The sequence below is a fragment of the Lactuca serriola genome, chromosome 5 (assembly GCF_051521515.1).
Source record: "Lactuca serriola cultivar US96UC23 chromosome 5, Lser_US96UC23_V15, whole genome shotgun sequence".
NCBI lineage: Eukaryota > Viridiplantae > Streptophyta > Magnoliopsida > Asterales > Asteraceae > Lactuca > Lactuca serriola.
The window spans coordinates 321,735,064-321,758,775 of NC_136412.1; the positions used below are offsets into that span (position 1 = coordinate 321,735,064).

At 33.9% G+C, this 23,712-nt stretch overlaps 2 protein-coding genes across 2 annotated transcripts; one reads left to right on the plus strand and one right to left on the minus strand.

Moving 5' to 3' along the window:
• Nucleotides 1–205: 205 nt before the first annotated feature.
• LOC145055083 (putative glycosyltransferase STELLO1) lies at nt 206–3,566 on the minus strand. The gene is made up of 3 exons (XM_079003371.1): nt 1,647–3,566; nt 1,266–1,392; nt 206–832 (listed from the first exon to the last, which is right to left on the minus strand). Exons 1-3 carry the CDS (start codon nt 3,353–3,355, stop codon nt 359–361), a joined length of 2,310 nt encoding a protein of 769 aa, XP_078859497.1. The 5' UTR covers nt 3,356–3,566; the 3' UTR covers nt 206–358.
• A 7,527-nt stretch (nt 3,567–11,093) lies between these two features.
• LOC145050898 (uncharacterized) lies at nt 11,094–11,492 on the plus strand. The gene has a single exon (XM_078999085.1). It carries the CDS (start codon nt 11,094–11,096, stop codon nt 11,490–11,492), a length of 399 nt encoding a protein of 132 aa, XP_078855211.1.
• Nucleotides 11,493–23,712: the final 12,220 nt, after the last annotated feature.

Genomic DNA, 23,712 nt, shown 5'->3' on the forward strand with positions numbered 1-23,712 from the left:
TCCTTCTTACATGCTTATAATCTGGATAAATGATAGATTAAAAATACATAGCTTTTGATGTTCTTGTTAAGTCGTTTTTAAAAAAAAAAAAAAAAAAAAAAAACTCCATATATATATATATATATATATATATAGGTTTTTCCCCCCATAATGGATGAGCTGTGAAGGTTAGACAATAGTAAGGGACTTTTCTAAAACTAACAGATTTTACTGCATTCCAACTCCACCTCTTTCTTCACTTAAAAAAAACACAAATAAACATCCATCTATCAAGAATCTATAAGAAAACAATTACAATCTACATAAAGAATGGTACAAAAATCGTAGCCAAGGGTACAACACCCTATGCAATGTTTGTTCAAACCAAGTCCAGTAACATGGGATCACCTGCCGCCATGACTCTAATGAGCTTTATAAAGTCTTCCTCATTCGAAACCACCATGGGGTGAACCGCAGGTGCTTCCGGAGAATAAAAACTGATGGAAATGTCTTTAGGTGGTTTCTTCCTATATACCATCTTCTTAAACACGGAATCGAAATTCCGGGGGGAATCCATTGCTATAAACATCATCGGAATCGCGACTTTCTGGTGGATATCACGATCACCCACAAGGTTTACAAGGTCAATGAAGTCAACCACGAGCCTTCGAGGGATATAGAAGACCTCCGAACCGCAAATGGTGAGGGTCGAGTCGTGGTTGACCGTGTGGTCCTTGTAACTGACCTGCAAATGAGCCGGCATTGAGCTCACGACTTCCTTCACCATCTCCGCTTGTTTTCCGTGAAAATCCTTGTTGCCATCGTATGGAACGGTGCTCCAAGATCTTGATACCTACACAAACAAAAGGGTAAATCGGTCAAATCACTTACTTTTTGCAACTAACATAAGGGGTAAATGGGTCGCATCACTTTCTTTCTTTGATCAGACACCAAGGTTAAATCGGTCATATTACTTTCTATTTTTAACCTGACATGAGGGGTAAATTGGTCAAATCACTTTTTTTCCTTAAGCAAAGGGGTATATATATAAGTCAAATCACTTTCGTTTCAATCGGAAATCAGGTAAATAATCTGTCAAATCAATTTCTTTCTCAAATGTACACCAGGGGTAAATCGGTCAATCATTTTCTTTTCTTGAGCAAAGATCCAATGTCATTTAATCTACAAGATTCTCTTATCTTGTAGCTACTAAAGGGTACTATAGACATCTGACTAATAGTCAAACACTATTATAAAATAAAGTCGAACATAGTAATTCTCAGTACCTTGTCTGTTATCCAGAGCTTATTCTTGTCTGCTTGGACCAAGTTCCAGTAATTAAGAATCGTATCATCCTGTACAAACAAAAACCCTTCTGCACTCTCAAATCTATCAAACAATCTTGGAAGTTGCCTGCCACACACAAAAACAAACTAATTTGACTACTGCCCAAATGTCTAAAATACCCTTGCCTTGGTGAAATCAGTTTACCGTATCACTATTTAAAATGCAAGACAGTATGAGCTCAATCTTTCAAAATTTATACACTATACTAGCCAAACAGGATTAAACATTCTCAAAAGTCCCAACTTTTTACTAATTTGCCCTTTGTTATTTTTTAAAAATCATTTATCTTGATGGGAAAAAGGACAGAAGTAGGAACTTACTTGTATAAATGATCCAAGTGACCTTCTTCAACAACAAGCTCACGATTCTTCTTATTTGCCAAAATAATTACAGACTTAAATACCCTTCCATATAGCAATCTCCATTCCAAAGCTGTCCTTTCAACATCTCCATTACAAAACATTATAAGAACAACATTCCCAAAATTCTTTCTCCATCTCACCAAATTCCCAATCTCATAATTTACTGTACTCGTTTCCTCAACTCCAAGATAAACACTCGGTAACTTTTGAGGCACAAAATCCTTCCTATCTCCATAATTAACAACACCTCCTCTTTTCAACTTATCCAACTCAAGTCCCATTAAACGAGGCTGCAAATAACCCACAGAAACCAAATCTTGAATCCATGCAACTGTAAATTTCACATCTTTTTCACTCCAAAACCGTTCTTTACCCATCGCGTAACTCAATTCAAGAATCTTTTCAAACAAACCGGTCTTGTTTGATCTCCAAGAAATCAAGAACTTGATCAGATCACCCACGTTTACATGAAGATCTTTCTCTTCTGCAAATGGGTATGATTCGAATTTATCGGATCTATGAACAGTAGGAGGATAAACAACCACATAACCACCAATTTCCCACAAAAGGCGTTGTGCCCAATAGCCACGTAGCACATCGGAAGCCATGGAACTAACTGAAACAGGAAGCATTAAGCCCCAGAATGCAGAGTAATGAAAGATTGTGTTGAAAGAATTCACGGGTACCATTGTTCCTTGAGGAAATGCAACTTTTGGTGCGTGTTCATCGAATTTGATATCGAATGGTTCTTGATTTTGTTTTCGTGTGAAGTAGAAGACTGAATCGATGTCGGGTAAACCGTTGGAAATCCCTTGTTGGATGAATTGACTCCCGCTGAGGACTTTGTTGTAGTGTTCTTCGTGTTCAATTTGACCTACATTCTCTAATGGTAATCCTCTTGGCCAAACGGATCTTTGGCCAAAATGGATGTAAGGGTTTACAACAGTTCGATTTGGGTTATCGTGGTTATATTGTAATATGATCTGTTTTTTAGCGTTTTGACCTAATTCAATATCGAAATGTTTGTTGATGTTATCATCAATCAGTTCTCCTCTATCATCGAAGTCGAAGATTTTCTTGGCACCATGTTGGATAGCAAACAAATACCCCACAGTTTTTCTAACGTATGAATCGTAAGGCAAGTAATCAACAACGCGAAACCCTAATTTTGCTTGATCGTCGAGGGATAAGAAGATGGTACCTTTGAGACTCCAATCGTTAGGAGTTTTTGAGTTTCCGACAGCAAGAACTTGCCACCCTTTGATCTTTAGGAGTTTCTTAAGCGAATCTGATGGATAATCTGATACCGAAACGATGATCCATTGGTCTGATCTGAATTTCGAATAAGGGGTTGTCTTATCTGTGATGGGTAGGATGGAATCGTAATTGATTTTTGGGAAGTGGATGATGGTTTCGATTTGTTTGACTTCTTGTTGGAAGCAGAAGAAGGTGGCAGAGTCGCTGATGTTACGAAGGAAGAAGACGGCTGCGACGGAGGCGATCAGGAAGGCAATTGTGATGATTTTGTAGAGGTTTTCAGAAAACCAGGTGGAGAAATCGAGTGATTTAGATGGGGAAAATCGATTTCGAAGAGTCCTTGGAAACAATGATGATTTAGGGTTCTGGGGTTTGGATTTGGGGACTGAACTATCTTGTTGGACCAACATCGAATCAATCCCGCATTCCTACACTCACTAAATTCGTTGTCAGTTTGGGACTCGAACTGCAAATCAAACTCGAATTCAGTAGCGAACTTATCTTAATTTGTGCAGGATCAATCTCGAAAAAGCACATACTAGTGGGTGTTCCGTGTTCTTGAACTGAAGCTGCTACTGGTTTGGAATCTACACGTGAACGTGATCGCTGCGGTCTTTTTTGATTTCTTTCTTTACTTGTAAGTTGTGCTTCAACTTGACTTTGATTTGTATTTTAGTCCCTCAACTTCGATAATTTATCTAGTAAATGACCAGATTTTTGAAAATTATAAATTTTCGGTAATATTAACAGAAAAACCAGTTATTTTACTTGTGTATATTAACATGGATTTTTATACTTTCTATTCTTCTGATACTTGAATGCCTATGTACGAGCTTTAATTGCTTCTGATACTTTAAATTATTAAATACTTAGTACAAAAACTTTAGATCATCACACACTTAATAGTTTAGGTGTCTACGAAACCAAGTTATTTGAGTAAGAATACATATATGTTCATAACATACATATGTTCATACATAAATATGTATATGCAGATATGAATGTTTTATGTGTTGTAATTTTTATCATTACTTCTACAGGAAACTTTTTGTTATTTCATTAAAGGAAATACAAATAAGATACCATGCATCCATTCGATCCTGAAAAAGCCCATTAAACAAAGTAATGCACCGACAATAACATGTTAACAAAACCGAAATAACAAAAATCATGTTGTTGATATTGTGCCACAAAATTTAAACAAAAATGATATTTGGGAGACATGATTTGCTTTACAGCTGCCATTTTAATTTCAAAAAAATGAATGAAACAAAGATGTCAAACAGACAAGATGCTGAATAATTTACGAATACTAAAACTATAAACATGATTTTTTTTCTAGCTTAAAAAAGCGACGAAGATGACAAAAAACAATGACAAGAAAAGAGGAAAAAATCATCCTAAACTGTTCACCAACCTTTTTATGTAATACTCCGTATGATTTAACGTTTAATAATGCAAGATTCAATTATTAACATTCATGTGGTGTGTATTTTTAAGAGGTTTGTATTTGACTGAAAATACCGTTGGCATGATCCATGTATATCCAAACTAGTCATGTCACACCTACACTAATTGTGTTTGACAAACTCTGAAGGTATTGATGGACTATATTTGGGAACTGCCAAGAATTTGTTAAAGAGGAATAGGCATCGTGAAAGGGGTGTTATGATTTATTAGAATCAAACGTTTGTGTAACACTACCAATGTTTCCATTACTAATAATGTGTCACTAGTGGAGTATTATTATATCCTTAATATCGTCTCATGATTTTATTATTGTAGATTGATGAGATATGTGCACTTTGTCACAATGCATATTTGGACGCATTTGGGGAACATATAATACATTGTAAGGAGCTCCTTGGATTCAAGTACCGACACAATATAGTTAGGATGTTCTTATTGACGGCGCGCCAGTGTTTCTATAAAGAAAGAGACACTTTAGAACTTTTTGACTGACCCGTTGGAATAAAGTTCAACACTTGGACCACTTGACGTTTTTATTTTTGGATGGGTAAGAGGGAAACATATATGTATGAATCTAAAATGGTTTCCTTTCTCGTGAGCTTGGGGAGCAGGGATTTCATTGTGAGTCAAACTGCTTTAAAAAGTGTCTCATGAAAGTGTCAAAACATAAGAAAATGTAAATGGAAAATCAAAATGTTTTTATACCATTCGCGTTTGATTTTTTTTTTTTTTTTTTTTTTTGCTTCTTTGCTCCAGATGTTGTGGAGCTCGTCAAAATAATCTAACAAGTTATGCATAGTAATAATATTATGATCTCAAGATTTATGGATGCAATCGTTAATATAATTAGTTTTGTCATCTAAAAATGGTTAGTGACGCAACTTGTTGTCCGTTTGTCAGTCTTTTTATATAAAAATTCTAAATTGATGTTATGTTATAGGTAACAAGCTTTATCAAGTCCAATATATACGTTTACACAGAAAATCAAAATATGTTAAAATATACAAACTAAAGGATAAATCTTAACTTTATAATTGTTATTGATTCAATTTTATTAACTTAAGTTAAGTTATTTAATAGTACACAACTTAAGTTATGGAAGAGATGGAAAAAGGGGGGCTAAAGTGTAAAATTCCAAGGAATAAAAGGCTAAAGAGTCAATTGTTAAGGACTCTGGATTTAGTCCACGAGGTCGATAAGTTAAAAGGGGAAAGTATGCATACTTCTATTAATTAGGTTTATTTTAATTTTGATATCTTAGGATGCGGTTAGCTCGCTGAAATAGAATGAAATTCAGGGAAAAGAAATCCAATTCCACCGCATTCTACTGTTTGGATCAATTTTGTATGATGGAATTGGAATTCTAAATGAATTTTTTTCCATCAAATAGGGGAAAACATTTCCTTTCAAGATAATGATGTAATTAATTCCCTATTACAAGGAAAGTGGCATTTATGGAGCTTCTTGTACTTTATGCTTCTTTATTTGTACCAAATGGCAAACGGTAAGGGATCTGAGGGACAAGAAAGATGACCGTTTCTATAGATTTGGAGATGAGAGGGATTAAATGGGAATAAAGAGGGAAAAGCTAATATGGTGTAAGGGATGGATGGATACCCACCATCATTAAAAGAGGGAGAAAATTACCTATTTGTCAGATAATCGATGAATGTTTATAGGTTTTGAGCACCGTATATGTTTACTTTACATATTGAAATTTCTATCTTATGTCTAAGTTTTGAGAAATGCAATCTTAGATAACCCTCAACGAACATTTTTTAGTTATAGGAAAAAACACACACACACAAATAACATTACTGAAGTTTATATGTGTGCTCAATATCTAAAAAACTACCAAAAGTTTTGTTTTATGAGTATATATACTTATATAATCTGGAATATGATAAGATTGACGAAAATAGCAGTTTTAATAGTTAAAATGATTTTGAGTAATAATCGTCAAACAATCAAGTTGCGTGAATGTGCTTATGGAGCTTCCATATTAATTTTTTTCTTCTTTCATCTTGTACTTTGTGCTTCTTTATTTGCACCAAACAAAAAACGGTGAGGGAACTCAGGGACAGGAAAGATGACAATTTCTATAGATTTGGGAATGAGAGAGATTAAATGGGAATAAATAGTGAAAAGCTAAAGGGATGGATGGATAACCACCACTCTTAGCAATGTTTTAAAAACCGGTTTGAATTGGCCGGTCGAACCGGTTGGACCGGGAACTGGGAGATAGAGCGGTTCAATTATCACCGGTTTTACATTAATTTCTGAACCGGATTGAACCGGCCGGTTTTTAGAAAAAAAACCGGTTGAACCGGTCAAAATAAACCGGTTCAACCGGTTAAACCGAAAAAAAACACATGAAAAAGAATCATTTACATTATAAACTTTGGTGATTTTTTTCAAATCTATTTAGTTTTCTTTTAATAAAAGCATATGGTAAATGTTATAAAACATATGGTAAATGTTATAAATTCTTTTGATTTGTTTGTATTCATCAAAAACTATATTTCGTTTCGGTATTATACTTTATTTTCTTTTTGACGTATATGGATTGATGTAAAACACTAAAACTTATGGTTATGTGTTATTTTAATGTATTTGGATTCATCGACAACTTATGTTTATGTGTATTTTTAATGTTTGAACTTGTAAACATCAAATTCCTAATTTTTATATGTATGTATGTGTAGGAAAATAGAAAAAAAAAACATGAAAAATATAGAAACCGGTTCATCCGGCGGTTGAACCGGAAACCGGTCACCATACCGGTTCAACTCAAAAACCGGTTTTTAAAACATTGACTGTTAGAAAGATGGAGAAATAAAATCTTTATTAGATAATCAATGAATGTTTAGAGATTTTGAGCATCGTATATGCTTACTTATTGAAAATTTTATCTTATGTCTAAGTTTTGAGAAATTCAATCATAGCAACCCTCAACGAACATTTTTTAATTTTTCGAAAAAAAACACCCATACAAATAACATTGTTGAAGATTATATATGTGCTCAATATCTTAAAAACTACAAAAAGTTTTGTTTTATGAGTATATATACTTATAATATGGAATATGATAAGATTGACGAAAATAACAGTTTTACACTGTTAAAAATGCTTTTAAGTAATAATCGTCAAGATGCCAAGTTGCATGGATGTGCTTATGGAGCTTCCATATCAATTTTCTTCTTCTTTCATCTTGTACTTTGTGCTTCTTTATTTACACCAAACGACAAACGGTGAGGGATTTGAGGGATATGGAAGATGACCATTTCTATAGATTTGGGGATGAGAGGGATTAAATGAGAATAAATAGTGAAAAGCTAATATGGTGTAAGGGATAGATGGATAACCACCACTATTAGAAAGACGTAGAAAATAACATCTTTGTTAGATAATTGATGAATGTTTATAGATTTTGAGCATCGTATATGTTTACTTTATATATTGAAATTTCTATCTTATGTTTAAGTTTCAAGAAATTCAATCTTAGATAACCCTTGACAAACATTTTTTAGTTTTAGGAAAAAACACACACACAAATAACATTTTTGAAGATCACATGTGTGCTCAATATCTTAAAAACTACCAAAAGTTTGTTTTATGAGTATATATACTTCTATATGGAATATGATATGTAACATCCTGTTTCGAGACATTTCTTATTTTGATATTATGAACAATAAATTGATCAAGTAAAATCCTTAGGCTTCAAGGAATAAGGTTTAGACCCTATTAGATTTTGATAATATTGACTATGTGATCTAAGCCCTTGGTTGTGTTATGAAGTCAAAGGGGTAAAATGGTAAAAGTGATGTTTCAGACTTCTTTCATGGAATAAGGAGTTTAGTTTGGTATGTTTTAAGTCAAAAGTAATTAGATAGGATTCTGAATCTCTTCAATACCTTTTCGTGCATATAAAAAATGCCAAAAACGGAGTTGAAACGAAGAAGTTATGAATGTTTGAAGTTGAAGTAGTAATCGGGAACTTTTGGGATACACTTGGCGTACCTAAAATTTATGTTGGGTGTAACTGGGTTTAATGAATTACGATGGGCATAATTTAAGTTACGCTACGCATAATGGGTTTTAATGAATTACGATGGGCGTAATTTAAGTTACGTTGGGCGTAATCTGGGTAGATCAAAACCCTAGATCTTCAGTTTTTAGCCCTATTTAAGGGCTCTAACTTATGGGAAACCCTCTCATTACCAGCCTCCATCACCTTATATCATTCCTTAAGAAACCCTAGCCTCCTCTCTCTTGTTTTTTAGCCTTAGCATCATTTATGAGCTTATTTCTCCATTGTAAGGTTGAATCTTGAAGAGCAAAGTGGTGGCAAAGAGTATAAAAGAAGAGTTCAAGTATAGATCCAACAAGATTACATCATTCATGGACCATTATGAGTAAAAAACTTCTAACTTGCTCATGGATTTCATAGATCTATATATTTTTCATATTTGCCACTTTTTGGTCATTTTATGACATAAAGTTTAGATCTTGAAAGTTTGTGACCTTGTTATGGATAATGTTGGAAACTTTATTAATCTAAACATCATATTGATTCAAGGTATGTTGAGGGAAGGAGAGTTTCATTGGAGGCATGTTGCTAGGAGAAAAGATGGATGTGGGAAATTTGGTTCTGAATCGGTGAAGGACCCTGGTCAACATCGGAGTGGAAGGAATGATTCGAAGTTCGATGATGTTAACAGAATTTCGGTTTCATTCTATGTTATGAATATTCCAAGTGATCTTCAACCAAGGGATCTTTAGAAGAGGTGTGAAAGTTTGGGCAATGTAGTTGATACTTATATTACTCAGAAAAGATCTAGGATGGGTCGTCGATTTGATTTTGTTTGATTTATCAAAGTCAGAAATTCTCAAGAATGGGAAAGAAGATTGTGTGAGATTTGGTTTGGTAGTTATCATGTGTTTGCATCCCTTGATAGATTCAAGAGAAATGATGAAGTATCCATTCAGAACACTAAAAGTCAGCAACCTCACAGGATGAAAGTGAATGATGTAAAAGGTAAAGAAGACCAGAAGAAGAAATCTTATGCCAAGGCTGTTATGGGTGAAGGGACAAGTGAAAACATACCGAATCCTTAGTTACACAAAGTGATGATCGAAGGCAGAGAAATCACTAACATGACAAATGCTAAATCTACAATGCTTTGTGAGGTAAGAGAAGCATCTTTTATTCCAAACATGGTTAATCTGTGTAGTTAGGAGGGTTTTCCTAATGTGAGAATCTGGTATGGTGGTGGATTGTGGGTGTGGGTATTGTTTGAATCGAGTAAAGCTTGCAGAAATTTCTCTATGAACGCGGGTACATCTAATATCTTTTGCAATATTCATCCCATTGAAAAAGATTTTGTGATCTCGTATAAGGCTGTGTGGTTGGAGGTAATTGGTCTTCCTATGTGTGCGTGGAATCCATGTGTATTTAAAAAAAGGTGCTTCTGTTTGGGGTTCAGTGCTATTTTCAGATGATGATGAGACAAATTGCATGTCGACCGGTAAAGTTTGTATTAAGACTGGTGTAATGACAAACATTCAAGAAGATATTCTTGTGGTGATTGAAGGAAGGGAGTACCAGGTCCATGTAAAAGAGATTGCTCCTTAGGAACCTGATGTTGCGGATGATGGAAGTCTTTATGAAGATGAGAACAAGTTGAATGATCCTTTGGAAGAAGGTTATGGAGATCACTTTGATGGTGAAACAGATTATGATAATTAAGATGAAGAAAGGAGTATATATGAGAATGTAAACGAAAATTGTGAAAAAGAGCAATTTTTATCAGGTGAAAATGTTGGTTTTTTAATGAAAAAGAGTTAAACGAACAAGAGAATTATCCTATTAATAAAAGTAATACAGGGGGTGTTAATAATTGTCAAGACTGTGAAGAATCTATTCAATTTGAACCGATTATTGATAATGCAAATGAAAAAATGAATCCATGGGCTAAAGAGCATACCGAGAGCAACGAGGAAAGGAGTGAAACAGGTGGTTCAAAACCTCCGGTTTTTGGTGGGCAGAGATTTCAGGAACAAAAAAGTATGGATTGTCGGGGTTCCTTTCAATATTTAGGTAATGAATTTAAGCATCCACGGAGCACAGGGTCGGTGAAAATTTGGAAAAAATGATTCTGATAGTTGGAGTTAGTTCCTGTGATGAAGTAAGCCGGTTTATTGAGCTGGGAAAATTGTTGGGGTATGATGTGGAAAACGCAAAGGCTGATTTGAAAAAAAAGATTAATCAGTATGGGAGTGATTCAGTCTTTATGAATTTTTATCCCTTAATATTTGTGGGATTAAAACGCTTAAAAAGCGTGGATGGGTGAAAGAAATTTGTAACAAGAACACAGTGAATTTTTTGGGGTTACAAGAAACTCGGATGACTCGTGTAGATCTTTTTAGAATTCGCTCTATGTGGGGTAATTCCATGTTTGATTTTGCTTGTAGTACTGCTAGAGGGAGTTCAGGTGGTTTACTTTCCATTTAGGACCCGCCAGTTTTCAAAAGGATCCAGTCCTATGTACCGAAAATGTCGTTATTATGGAAGGGACTTGGGTTATAAGGAATTTAAAATGTACTCTTATTAATGTTTATGCTTCGCATGATGCTAGAAAAAAACAAGATCTGTGGGCTTATTTGATTTTGATTATGGCAAATAATAAGGGGTCTTTCATTGTGATTGGCGACTTTAATGTGGTATGGTCTGCTTCGGAGAGGCTTGGATCGGGTTTTTCTAGCTCTCCAGCGTCAGATTTTAATAATTTCATTTTTGAAGCGGCTTTGGTGGATATTCCCATGGACGGTCGAAAGTTTACTCGTATGGATAGGTTTGGGTGTAAACTAAGTCGTCTGGATCGGTTTCTTATTTCAGAGGGTCTTCTTGATGACGTTCCAAATTTGTGTTGCTTTGCTCTTGAGAGAAGATGGTCGGATCACTGTCTTTTGATTTTGAAAGAAGATCCTATTGATTATGGTCCTTCCTTCAAGATGTTTAATTCGTGGTTGGATATGGATGGTTTTTCAGAGGTTGTTTCAAACTGTCGTTAATGAGTTTATTACAGACTCTCGGATTAACATGTGCTTGAATTTAAAAAGTAAACTCAAGTTCGTTAAAAATAGGATCAAACTGTGGCAAGCCGATATGCGTGTTGTAAAAAGTGAACAACGTAAAAATTTCATAAACCATCTTTGTGAGATTGACAAATTGGTTGATGAGGGGGTTGCCACAGATGATCTCATGAATGAGAGATTAAATACCTTATAGAAGGTGATAGAAATTGACAAGACTGGATTTTTAGACTGTAAGCAAAAGTCTAAAGTTAAATGGAGCGTTGAAGGTGATGAAAATTCCAAGTTCTTCCACTGAATGTTGAATAGAAGGTGGAAACAAATGGCGATAAGGGGGATTCTGGTTGATGGTGTTTGGGTTATTGATCCTACGCTTGTGAAAAAAGAGTTACATGATTTCTTTCACTCAAAATTTCAACATTTTCATGGCGTGAATCTTGGTACCCCTAGTTCTCGGTTTCGAAAGCTCTTAGATGATCAAGTTAATGATCTTCATTTTAACTTTTCTGAATAGGAGGTCCGTGATGCAGTTTGGTCTTGTGGTAGCGATAAAGCACCCGGTCCAGATGGGTTTACTTTTTGATTTTTGAATAAAATTTGGGACCTTTTAAGCAGGATGTGTTCGACTTTATGCATGGATTTTTCGAGTCATGAGTTATATCGCCAGGTTGTAATTTTTCGAGTTCACATGTCCACAAAAACCAACATATCAAACGGGTATATAAAATAGTTTTGCATTCTAATGTATTTTTCAACCAAACAATACATTTACTTAATGAACATATTGTTCATACCAGGTACTTCTTTAACACCTACTTTCCATGTAGGTTTATTTATTAATTTTATGAAAATAAGAAATATGGTTTTAGGCGAAAGTGATTTCGTAACACATCTATGTGTTGATCACAGTGCGTGGGAAACACATGGGTCTCGATGCTACCTTATGTCCCTTGTGACGCATTGCCGTCAACATCCCAAAAACCCTAGATCTCAAGGTTTGAACACTATTTAAAGGCACAAACGTCTAGAATTTTCTCTCACGTCGGCTGCAAACCTCCAGAAACCCTTCAAGCAACAAAACCACAGCCACTTTCCATGGCCTCAATAGTCTTGGTGCCATTAGAGTGAAAGCTTGAAGAATAAGCAAGTGTTTTGGTGCAAACAATGAGAGATCGAGAGAGTTTAAGCCTTCTTATCAGCTCATCTTCCTATGTAAGTGATAAAGTTTACACCTTTATGGTTTATACTTATAGATCTAGTGTTCTTAGTCATTTTGATCATATTTGGTCCCTTTTTCTATGTTATTTAATGGATTTTGGAAAACTCTAGGTTGCGAGTTGTTTGGATTATTCTTCTGGACTCGTTTAGGTAAAAAGTATGTATGTATAAGCTCCGTTTGATCCTTACAAGAAATCCCTAACATCTTTGGCTTGTTTTAGTTATTAGGTTACTATATAGAATGTTTAAGTTAAAAATAGTGCATGCATAAGCTCTCTTTGATCATTTCAAGAAAGCCCTCGCCTCTTTGGCTTGTTTTTGGATCTTAGGTTAGTGCTTAGCATGTTTGGGATGTGCATGTTAGTAAAGTTTTGATTTTTATCCATTAGACACCTCTCAAGATGGTGTTTGAAAAGTTATATCCCTTAACTTAACGGATTAAGCACTTGGTAAAGTGGTTGAATCGCCCAAGAAGCGTGATGCGACCACCCCTTGGTCACATGTGTAGCGCAGCTTGGATTGCGACTATTTTGGACTGTTGTGGTCGCAACGCTACCTGAGGCTGGTCGGGGCGCGTTGACCGTTTGACCAATTTGACTTTTGGTGCTTTAATGGACATGGAGTTTTGAACTGAGGTTTGATCCATGTTTGGTAATGGTTACTCTGATGCTTCTAATGATGAATTTAGGTGATTTGTACTAGTTGATTCACTTGTAGAGACTTGCGTGTGGGATTTGTGTTTTTAGCTTCTGGTGAGTTTTCTCACTATACTGTGTGTGAGATTATATGTCATTTGTGTGGTAGGATGCATGTGTAATGTTATGGTACGGATGTGAAATTAGGGTCTGTTTGACCGATTAGACTAGAGTTGTCTTTTGTTATGATGGTCGAACGATCATATGATAAGATCATGCCTTTGTATGGATAATGGCAGAACGATATTGGCGATGAGCCTACAAGTCCGATAGGATGATAACGAAAGCCTATTGGTCCGACAGGATGATGACGAAAGTATACAAGTTCAATAAGATGACGGCGAGAGCTTACATGCCTAATGGGATAATGGCATAACGATATTGGACCACGAGCCTACATGTTCGATATGGTGGGGGCTTTACGATGAAGTATGTGTGATGGAATATGTGGTGTATTTGGAATTTACTAAGCTGCATGCTTACTTGTTGTTTATAAAATGTTTTTTAGGTTGTTCTCGTAAGAAGGGAAAGGGAGCAATGTCACTATACTCACATCTGTATTTTATTTTTGAGACTTCCACTTAACTCTATGATTTTTTTATGATGTTTGAACTTACTTGATGATTATTTTTCTTTTTAAGAAAACGAGTTTTGGTTGATTAAATTATATTTCAAAAAAATGGTTGAAAATTTGGAACGTTATAACTTAAAGGTCCACAAAAAAGTTCACATTATAGTTAAAAAAAAACACTCTAAATAGTTTACATCCAAAACAAAATTTTAATCCATGTACTTTCTGAACATATTTTGCATATCAACTTCAAGGCCTAAAAAAAAGAAAGTTGACACTCCAATTCAAGTTGAACTTGGAGTGGAACCTGAAGTTTCGGTTCCTAATCCATTTCAAGTGAAGATCTTGAAGTGGAACTTATAAAGACATGTGGTGAAAATGTTGAATCTTACTAAGTTGAACATGAACTTAAAGTTCCTAATATGGACGCGACTCAAATTCTGAAGATGATGATGGTTTTTTATGAATGAATCACTAAAATTACATGAGGAAGAAAGTGGAAGCAGTCAACATAATGTAATTAACTTAGATGTTTGTTTTTTAAGAGATAAATATTACAATCTATAATCCACATATGTAGAAGAAGATATGGATTAAATGTTTGCAGTTTAAAAAAATTAAAAAAATCATTTGTTTTATTAAGTCTACCGACTACATAAACAAAAAATCTCAAGTCACATAGTACACAAATGATTAATCAAAAACAATTCAGCTTTTTGTATAATGTTCATTAGTGATTTTCTTTTTTTAAAGAAAATTAAACAACTACAAAATAAATTAATATGTTATTATATAGAGAAAAAACAACAAAGAATTATTACTAATTTAGTAGTCAAACTTTTCAATATCTTTATTGATTAAACTTCTATGTATCTTTTTTGTGTTTTTCCATTATGTATTTATTACAAACTAAGATTTTACGTGTTGCATTTTACGACAACAATAATGGATTTTAGAAGATGAACTTTTTCAGTAGCAATAGAAACTTAGGAAGACTTAAGTTGTCAAACCACAAAAGTTATGAACCAAATGCATATTAGGAGGACTGAAGTTACTAAAGCACAAAAGTTACTAAAGCACAAAAGTCAGGAACAAAATCAAGCCAAACAAAATGCTTAAAAATATGCACGAAAACATAAAAAAATGCATCGAAACATAAATAAACTCGAACTTATATCGACATATACAATAAAAAACCAAACAAGTTTAAAAAAAAAAAAAAATTAACGAAGAAAAGTTTCAAATTTACTTCGAAACGTTGACCACCTTGAATTTATACCAACACATACATAAAAATAAACACGTAATAATTTTAGTATCGAGTTCCATGACTACCTTTCAACATGTTATAACACTCACTAATTTTCATGTCATCATTTTTTTATTTTTTATTTTTTTATTTTTTAATAATTATAAAAAAATGTAATTTAATAAAATATGTTATTTAAATACAACCTATTTTTAATTAAACATAACATTTAAAAACTAAAAAAACATTACAAGACGAAAAAAAACATTTTTTTCCTTAAATTCACTATTCTTCATCTTCGTTACCATCGTACAAATAATCCACCAAGTCTTCTCAAAGTTGTATGGGTTTTCATGTGTCTTGAATAGCAACGACTCTATGTAAATATTTCGATGTTTCTGGTTGAATTTTCACGTGTCTGAGTTCTGTAGGCATATACTCTGCAATATTTTGTCTTTTATATTCAATCACCATTTATGCACTATGATATATGCATACATAATATCCTGTAGAGTTCCTAACTGATATGGTCATGTCACATGTTCAACTATCTGTCACCTCTTGTCACCTCTTGAAAAATTTGTCTCTTGGTTCTATATCCTTATGTGCTTCTTCTTGTCACCTCTTGAAAAATTTGTCTCTTGGTTCTACTAGGTGTCGAAATTCCTTCATAAATATGGAATATACGGGATATATTCTATCTGTAAGGTAATACCCCAAACTTATATTCATTTCCATTCACTATGAAAGGAGGCTCTGGTGCCTTTTCTGAAAACATATCGTCGAATATTGGTGATTGATCAAGAATGTTGACGTCGTTTTTGGAATCCGCAAACCCGAAAAAAATATGTCAAATCTATAAGTAGTGGGAAGCAACAACCTCTAATACCAACGAAGGTGCTCCATGATGACCACTTGCATACTGACATTTCCACGCCGCGAGACAATTTGTACATTTCCAATGTGTGCAATCAATGCTTCCAAGCATACCCAAAAAACCATATCTTTCTTCATGTGTTACATATAGTTGTTGCATATCATTCAACGAAGGTTTCCACTAATAACTTCATCGAAGGTTTCGACAACACCTCTTGCAATTCTCTTAGACATTCTCATATAATCGTCAAAAGAATCAGGTGACTCCCCCATAGCCATCATCTTAATTGTCGCAACACATTTCTGAAACTTGTGAATCCTAACTTACCTCTAGCACTGTATCTCATTTGGAAAAGCTCATACTTAAACATATATTTAGTAGGTAAAAAATGTATTTATTTTATCTAAAAGCTACATTTATAAATTACAAAACTTGAATGAAACGATACTTGCTTTCCAAGGCATCGGTTATCCATACAAACACACTTTTTTTTGCAAACAAAACCTTCTTATGAAATCGTTTGGCTAAACATAATTATCCGCAAAATAATCATGAAGAAGATGTTGGTGTCCTTCGCGGTTTTTGTTTAACATCACACGTCTTGTTAGTAGAGGTTGGATCTGGTTGTAGTAGCACGTCTGTGCAATACTCGTACATCATAAAGACAAATATATCATCATCAACATCAACATTAACATCAGCATCATCATCGTTATACGAGTCGAAAAGATCCATTTTTTCTAGAAGTATTGAATTTTATAATAATATAGAGAAAGAAAAGAATTATGTGAATAAGTTTGAGGTAGAATGTATGTATGTATAAGTAATAATTTTTTTTTGAAAAGGTGACCGTTAACATGGTCAAAGGGGACAAAATCAAATTTTCATACGCGTTGCAAGCTGTTGTCGTTACAATGAGAGATCATATATCGAGTTGGGGGGAGGGGTGTTCCTCCAATTACCACACCGTTAAGGCTACTCCACGTAGGCAATAACAGGTGATAACGTGTCAGGTACGATCTAAATAATATTGAATATGTAACAATCTAATCATTAGATGAATGTAATGGATAAAATTAAACCAAATAAGACAACTTAAAAGAATAACTAATAAATTAAGAAGATATAAATTTTGAAGACCCTCTTCAAACCTTTACGCCTCTTTTTTTACATTTAGTTTTATCTTTTTTTTTGCTTTTATTTTTGGTTATTATATCTATCTACTCTAATAAATGAAAGTTTTTTTTTTTTGCCACATGTCACATTCTCATTCAATTTACCAAATGTCATTTTGTGATTATTTAATTTTTTTCCCACATGTTATTTTATGAGTTTTTCTATTTTATTGAATTCAACATAATATTAATGCAATAATTGCAATAAATGTAGTAATAAATGGATATCAATTTCATTAATGAATTTACCTATTAATTTCAAAATTCCCAAATTAAAGTTCATTAGTTTCTTTTGTTTATTTATTTAAATTTAAAAGATAAAAAATATTTCAATTATAATAATTCATTATTTTTATTATTTTCTTATAAATTTAAAGTTCTCAAATATTTTGACATATATATATATATATATATATATATATATATATATATATATATATATATATATATATATATATATTAAATTAACCTATGTTAATACATGAGTCTCACAACTAGTATTTTATATACTAAAAATCAAAGTCGATAGAGTTTTACACCGACTTTAGTTAAACCATATACTTTGTCTCTATTAATTTTCCATTTTTTTTTATAAATTGACATTTTTCATCCTTATATTTTATAAAATACTATCACTTTTACTCTTTCAACTTTTAACTTTTTAAAATGTCACTTTCTCCTTCTTGATTTTACACCCTTTTACTTTATAAAATACTGTTTTTACACCCTCAACTTTATACTTTCTAAAATGTCACTTTCACCCCTTCATATTTTAAAACTTTACGTTTGCCCTCGTGATAGCTTCATTTTATTTACTTTTTTTTATAGTTTTTTTAGCATATTCCATTCGCATTTTAATTAATTTTCATGCATATTTTCCTTTTTTGTTATTTTTATGACCATTTCGGGTACTTTCTAGTTTCTTGAGCATTATTGCAGATTTTAAGGAAACTAGAGGAGCGGGAGTGTGCGGGATCTTTTGGAAGGTGATTAGACTTGAAGAACAGTGGGGATTTCGTGCTTGATAGCTGTGGAGGTGATTCAGGGAGTAGGCTTGTCGATTGCTTGAAGGCGCGGAAGTGTTGAACTTTAAATTTGAAAGGGGCACGGGAGAATTCTTGAGTGTGCAAGATTCATGTTTAGGAGTTTGCGGAAGTTTTGAGTGATGTGGAGAGACAAATTGGGCTCTAAGTGAAGAAATATTGAAGAAAAATGGGCTAGAAGCTAATTGGATTCGAAGTGGGCCAATGGATTAGCTGCGGGGGCCCAAGACTTGAAGAAGCCCAAAAATTCTGTCGCAGTCACGCGGCCCGCGTAAGATACCCCGCGACCCGCGTGGATTCATGACAAGGGCAATTTCGAGATTTTACTTAGAGCTCTATATTGGGTAGGTTGGTGTGCCTCTTCAGCCTTATCTTGGAGGTCCGAGTTTGACACTTTCTCTCTAGAGTTTGGAGTACTTTTGAAGGCCAAGAACACTTCAAGAATATCTTCTTTTCATCTCTGGATTCTTGTCAAATGTTTGGTACAATCTTAACTAATTTTGCTTCTTTGAGTTTACCCATGCTTGGCTAAGCTAATCTTGGTTGACTTTTTGTTGAATCCTTTGAACTTTTGTTGAATGTTGAAGAATCTATGAACTTGTTCTTAAATCTTTATGGAAATGTTTTGTGTTTTATCATATTATCACTACCATTATGTTTTTATTCATGAGTTTAAATGTGTTTGTGGTGATTAGTTGGCTAATTTCTTGATTAGGTAAAGGATCCTCAAATTAGCAAGCAACAAATGATTTTTGTGTTGTTTTTGCTTCACACAATCATAAAAACATTTTCTCCAACATGGTAGTGAAAGCAATTGACTCCTCTTGGATTTGGTGACTTTTTGGTTCTTAATGCTAGTTGACTTTCACTAATTACATGCTATTTGGAATTAGTGACTTTGACTAAAGAAATTGTTATGAGCTTCTCTAGCCATTTCAGCAATTAAGAAAAGTCTAGGTAATCTCAAGCTCCTTGGATTACTATAGCCAAATTAAGGATTTAAATCAAAGTATTGCACCATTGGATTCTAATGATATGTTCATCAAAAGTCAAAGTGAGGAAACTTTAAGTCAACCATCCCTCCCTTATTGATTTTACATCAAACCCTTATTTTTGTTGAGATTGTCTATTTAAATCATAGTTAATTCTAGTTTGTTTCAAGTATTTCAATACACCAAAACCCCCCATTTTATTTTTATTGTTATTTTACAAGTATTTTTACAAAGAGATTTTTCATAGAGTTATAAATTGAACCAATCTCCGTGGATTCGACCCCTTTACCACTATACACTATTTTAGTGTGTAATATTTAGGGTTATTATTTATGTTGGCCTCAACAACCACCACCTCGTAGTATATATATAATGTGGTTCTCTTACGGTTACCACCGATCAACTTTGAATAATTGAACTATCCGGGAAGTAAAACATGTAAATTGAAGCACAATAATAAACATGTGAAAAAAGTTAGTAAATAAACTCATAAATAATTCTCTATTATTTAATCACCAAAAGTCAATTACATTTACTTTGTTACAAGTTTCAACTAACTATCTAACTACTAAAACTAATATCATCTTTCAAACCAATGCTACTAGAATGATGAACGTGTTTGACCCTACTCAAACCCTTTGTGAGGGGATGAACAACATTCTCTTCTGATGATACCCTCTTCACGACGAAGTAACCTTTTTCTACCCTATGTGTGATGAAATGGTATTTTATATCGATAAGTCTTGATCTGCCATGATCTCTTGGTTCCTAAGTCAAGAAACCGCTCCTTCATTATCAGAAAAAGTTTCCATTGACTCCTTGATGGTTGGAACAACTCCAAGGTCTCCATTGAAGCTCTTCAACCAAATTTCCTCCTTTGATGTTTCGCTCGCCACTATGTACTCTGACACACAAGTAGAATCAGCCACTGTCTCTTGTTTAGAACTTTTCCAGGTTACCGCTCCTCCATTTAAGGTAAACACCCAACCAAAGTGAGAACGTAAGTTGTCTTTGTCTGTTTGAAAGATGGCGTCACTATACACAGTTACTCTCAATGTATCACTACCACCAAGCACAAGGACACAGTCCTTAGTTCTTCGAAGATACTTGAGAATATTCTTAACTGCTATCCAGTGATCTCTACCTGGATTTCCCTGATAACGATTGACCACGCTCAAAGCAAAAGCCACATCAGGGCGATTACAAGTCATATCATACATGATAGATCCAATGGCAGAAGCATATGGAACTCTGCTCATTTATGCTATCTCTGAATTAGTACTCAGGCTCTGAGTCTTGCTCAGTTTGGTATTACTTTATATAGGCAGTTCTCCTTTCTTGGAATTTTCCATACTAAAACATTTCAACATCTTTTCCAAGTATGTACTTTGAATAAGTCCAGTTAGTATTTTACTCATGTCTCTCAAAATCCTTTTCACTAGAATATAAGCAGCCTCTCCCAGATCCTTCATAGCGAAACACTTTCCAAGCCAAGACTTAACCTCTTGAAAAGTTGGAATGTCGTTTCCTATAAGAAGTATGTCATCAACATACAATATCAGGAAGGTTACTATACTCCCAGTAGCTTTGACATATACACAAGATTCATCTTCACTTCTAGAGAAGCCAAACTCTTTGACCTTCTCATCAAAGCAAAGATCCCATCTGTGAGAAGCTTGTTTCAATCCATAGATAGATTTCTCAAGCTTACACAGTCTAGTTTGATACTTTGCATCTACAAAACCCTCTGGTTGATTCATGTAAACATCCTCAGCCAATTTCCCATTAAGAAAAGCGGTTTTGACATCTATTTGCAAAATTTCATAGTCATGAAATGTAGCTATGGCGAGCATTATCCTGATAGATTTAATCTTAGCTACTAGTGAAGTCTCATCATAGTCAACCCCTGGGGTTTGAGTAAAGCCATTCATAACCAGTCGAGCCTTGAAAGTGTGTACCTTTCCATCCATGATGGTCTTCTTCTTGAAGATGCATTTGCAACCAACTGTCTTACGACCTGGTACATTATCAACCAAATCCCAAACTTGGTTTTCATACATGGAATTGATCTTGCTGTCCATCGCCTCTTGCCATTTGGCAGCCTCAGGGCCTGCCGTTGCTTCTTTGTAGTTAGTCGGTTCATTCAAATTTACCAGTATACTATCACTGATAAACGTATCACCTTCCGCAGTAATATGGAAACCATATAACTCGAGTTGCATTCTAACTCTAGTTGAATGCCTAAGATGTAATGACTCGTCAACTGGTTAAACTAGAATTTCTTCCTCTAGTTGAACCCTAGCGTCTTCAGAGGTTCCTTCATTGTTTTATTCCTTAATCTCTTCAAGATCAATTGTACTCTCACTGTCCTCTTAGCATATGAGCTCTCTCTCATGAAAGACTCATCTTCTTGCTACAAAGACCACATTCTCACTAGGTCTGTAAAACAAATATCCAAAATACTTTTATGGATAGTCGATAAAAATAATGTTGGATTAGGTGTCTTAGTCCATAACTATAATTGGTATGTACTTGACCCGATAGTAGCATGGTCCATTTAGGTTGCATTCATCAAAGCAATTAGATAGGATGGATATTTCAGAAAGAGGTTATTTGTGGCTTATTAATATATTATAAGTATAATATATTAATTGAGAAATCATATTATTTAATTAGTATTGATCAAGAATTAATTTAGTGATCAAAAGAGACTAATTAAATTAACGAGGACTGATTATGTAAATCAGTCATACATATGGATTGGGCTAATGATCCATGATTGATTTATTGGTGGGCTAAGCTTATGAATTAATCCATGAAGTGGTAGTCCACATCAATTGTATCATAAACCTAAGTGTGTGAATTAGGGTTACATGTGACTCTTAGAATTCTACACTAGAAATCTGTACTCTAGTGCCTAAAATTGGTTACCACTTGTATTAAAAGAAGGCATAACCAATTTTGAGTCTCCTTAACCTCTTCTATATTCATCCAATTGCTCTTGGTGTTTTGTGAACCATTTGAGGCATCACACTTGAGGTGTTAAGCTTTCTTAAGGCCAAGTTCTACAAGCTACTACACAAGGTAATATTCTAACTGGTTTTTATGATTCAAATATCACCTTGCATGCTAATTTAGGCTTCATGCTTTGGAAAATTTTTATTGCATGTATAATTAGAGAAAACTTAGATCCAAAGCATTAGGATTGTATGTGCACCATAGAAATGTTATAGTACATAAACCCCATCAGTGGTATCAGAAACATGGGTGTTTTATATTATATTGATGCAATTGTGTGATTTTCAAAAGCTGAAAAATTATAATTCTGGATTCTGCTAGGGCCTACTCGATGAGTCCATCATTGAACTCAACGAGTAGGTGCCTTATGATGATGAACTCGTCGATTTCATAAGTGCACTCGACGAGTTGGGTCCTCAGTGAGCAGAATTTTCGAGTTTTTGGCTTGTTTTGGATTAGGATCATTACCACAAATTGTTTTGGTTCATAAAATTCGATTTTTATAATATGGTAATGATTATCCCCATCCAATAACATGATGATTGTCAAATTTTAAGATAATTACTTAATTTTATGAAAAACTAATTATTTGTAAAATTTGAAGCTATATTGCGAAATGATTAGTATTAGGTCAAATTGTTAGATGATAAATCATATGATTAATTGTGTTAGTTAAATTTGATCTAAATGGTTCACGAAGAGTTTCATAACTTGTCCTCAAGTTATGAAATGTGAAAAGTCTCATTCATGAAACATTCAAACTTTAAGTTATAGAATTTCAAAAGTCTTGAAGAGTTACATAACTTGTCCTCAAGTTATGGAACTTGGAAAGTCACATTTAAATAACATAAATTCTATAACTCAACAGGTTTTGAAAATTTTCAAAACTTTCCCTCCAGTTTTGGAATTTGAGAAGTTTCATTTATGAAACATTAATTCCAATCCCTAGAATTTTAAAAAAAGTTTAAAACTCAACCCTATATTATTATAATATTAAAGTTAATACTTATATATATGTATAAGACAAGTCAGTCTTACCGTTAGTAGGCCTCATTCACGAAGTCGGTCTATAAGAGGGGTATAAGGAAATTTCCTATAAAATGGCGATTGAATGGGTGTCCACTCTTACCCACCGCTTCCTTGACTAGTGGAGGATCGTTAGCCAAACGGGTAGGATAGGACATTAATTCTCTTTACTAAGTATAATGATAATTATTAACGTAACTAAACTTTTATAAATTCCCAATCTTAGTTACTTTAGGAAAATGTGAAAATGGTGTTATGCCATGGAAATTACACATTGCACCTTTGTAACGCCTGTGTTTTCGGGCTTGCCATTTTTAGCAATGTAATAGTCTAGG